Below are 1,120 nucleotides of genomic sequence, written 5' to 3'. Positions count from 1 at the left end.
GCAAAACATAAACCACTCTAAGTGTTTAAAAAAAACAGGTAATTTAAGGCCTTGTGGTGACTCTCGGTCTTCTTAGGCAGAAGCACGGCCTGGATGTTAGGAAGGACGCCGCCCTGAGCAATTGTCACCCGACCTAGCAGTTTGTTGAGCTCCTCGTCGTTGCGAATGGCCAGCTGCAAGTGGCGCGGGATGATACGGGTCTTCTTGTTGTCGCGGGCCGCGTTGCCGGCCAGCTCCAGGATCTCGGCGGTCAGGTACTCCAACACCGCCGCCAGGTATACTGGCGCGCCTGCCCCAACCCGCTCTGCGTAGTTGCCTTTGCGGAGCAGGCGGTGCACTCGGCCCACCGGGAACTGGAGACCAGCGCGAGAAGAGCGGGATTTCGCTTTGGCGCGAGCTTTGCCTCCCTGCTTACCACGTCCAGACATCGCAATCAGACAAAATTACCAAAACCAGCGGCCGAAGCTCACGAGAAAACAAACAAAATCGAGAAATATGTAAAACATGGCTGCTTTTATAGGTAGTTCCTGGGGAGTAAATCCGACTTTTTGATTGGTCGGTAGCAAATGGTAGTCAGGTAGCCAATAGAAAAGCTGTACTTTCATACCTCATTTGCATAGCTCTGCCCACAGATGACAACTCTGCAGTTTGTCTTCCAATTAACTAAGAGGTACTCTCCATCCCTCATTAGCATAAAAGCCCTATAAGTAGCAGAAATCTGCTCTTTACTTTCGACACATTTCTGGTGTTTTAAGATGCCTGAGCCAGCCAAGTCTGCTCCCGCCCCGAAGAAAGGCTCTAAGAAGGCGGTGACCAAGGCACAGAAGAAAGATGGCAAGAAGCGCAAGCGCAGCCGGAAGGAGAGTTACTCTGTGTACGTATACAAGGTGCTGAAGCAGGTCCACCCCGACACTGGCATCTCTTCCAAGGCCATGGGCATCATGAATTCTTTCGTTAACGACATATTTGAGCGCATCGCGGGCGAGGCTTCCCGCCTGGCGCATTACAACAAGCGGTCGACCATCACCTCCAGGGAGATCCAGACGGCGGTGCGCCTGCTGCTTCCCGGAGAGCTGGCCAAGCACGCCGTGTCGGAGGGCACCAAGGCCGTCACCAAGTA

General features: G+C 53.5%; 2 protein-coding genes across 2 annotated transcripts; one reads left to right on the top strand and one right to left on the bottom strand.

Annotated features, from left to right (window-relative positions):
- Positions 1-17: 17 nt before the first annotated feature.
- Positions 18-495, bottom strand: LOC116465914 (histone H2A type 1-H-like). Its single transcript, XM_032148817.2, has one exon. The coding sequence runs from the start codon at positions 426-428 to the stop codon at positions 18-20; it is 411 nt and encodes a 136-aa protein (XP_032004708.1). The 5' UTR covers positions 429-495.
- Positions 496-723: 228 nt separating this feature from the next.
- On the top strand, positions 724-1,117 carry LOC116465915 (histone H2B type 1-K-like; the record flags this gene model as incomplete). The annotated part of the gene is made up of 1 exon (XM_032148819.2): positions 724-1,117. A coding segment is annotated over exon 1 (362 nt), but the record flags the coding sequence as incomplete, so codon positions are not given.
- Between the last annotated feature and the right edge of the window lie 3 nt (positions 1,118-1,120).

This window comes from Hylobates moloch, unplaced genomic scaffold (assembly GCF_009828535.3).
Source record: "Hylobates moloch isolate HMO894 unplaced genomic scaffold, HMol_V3 SCAFFOLD_14191, whole genome shotgun sequence".
Classification (NCBI taxonomy): domain Eukaryota; kingdom Metazoa; phylum Chordata; class Mammalia; order Primates; family Hylobatidae; genus Hylobates; species Hylobates moloch.
The sequence above is the reverse complement of the archived record's forward strand: the minus strand, read 5'-3'. Positions and strand labels throughout refer to the sequence as shown.

Coding starts and splice junctions, on each gene's coding strand:
- LOC116465914 (XM_032148817.2), bottom strand. CDS start 428: ATGTCTGGACGTGGTAAGCAGGGAGGCAAAGCTCGCGCCAAAGCGAAA.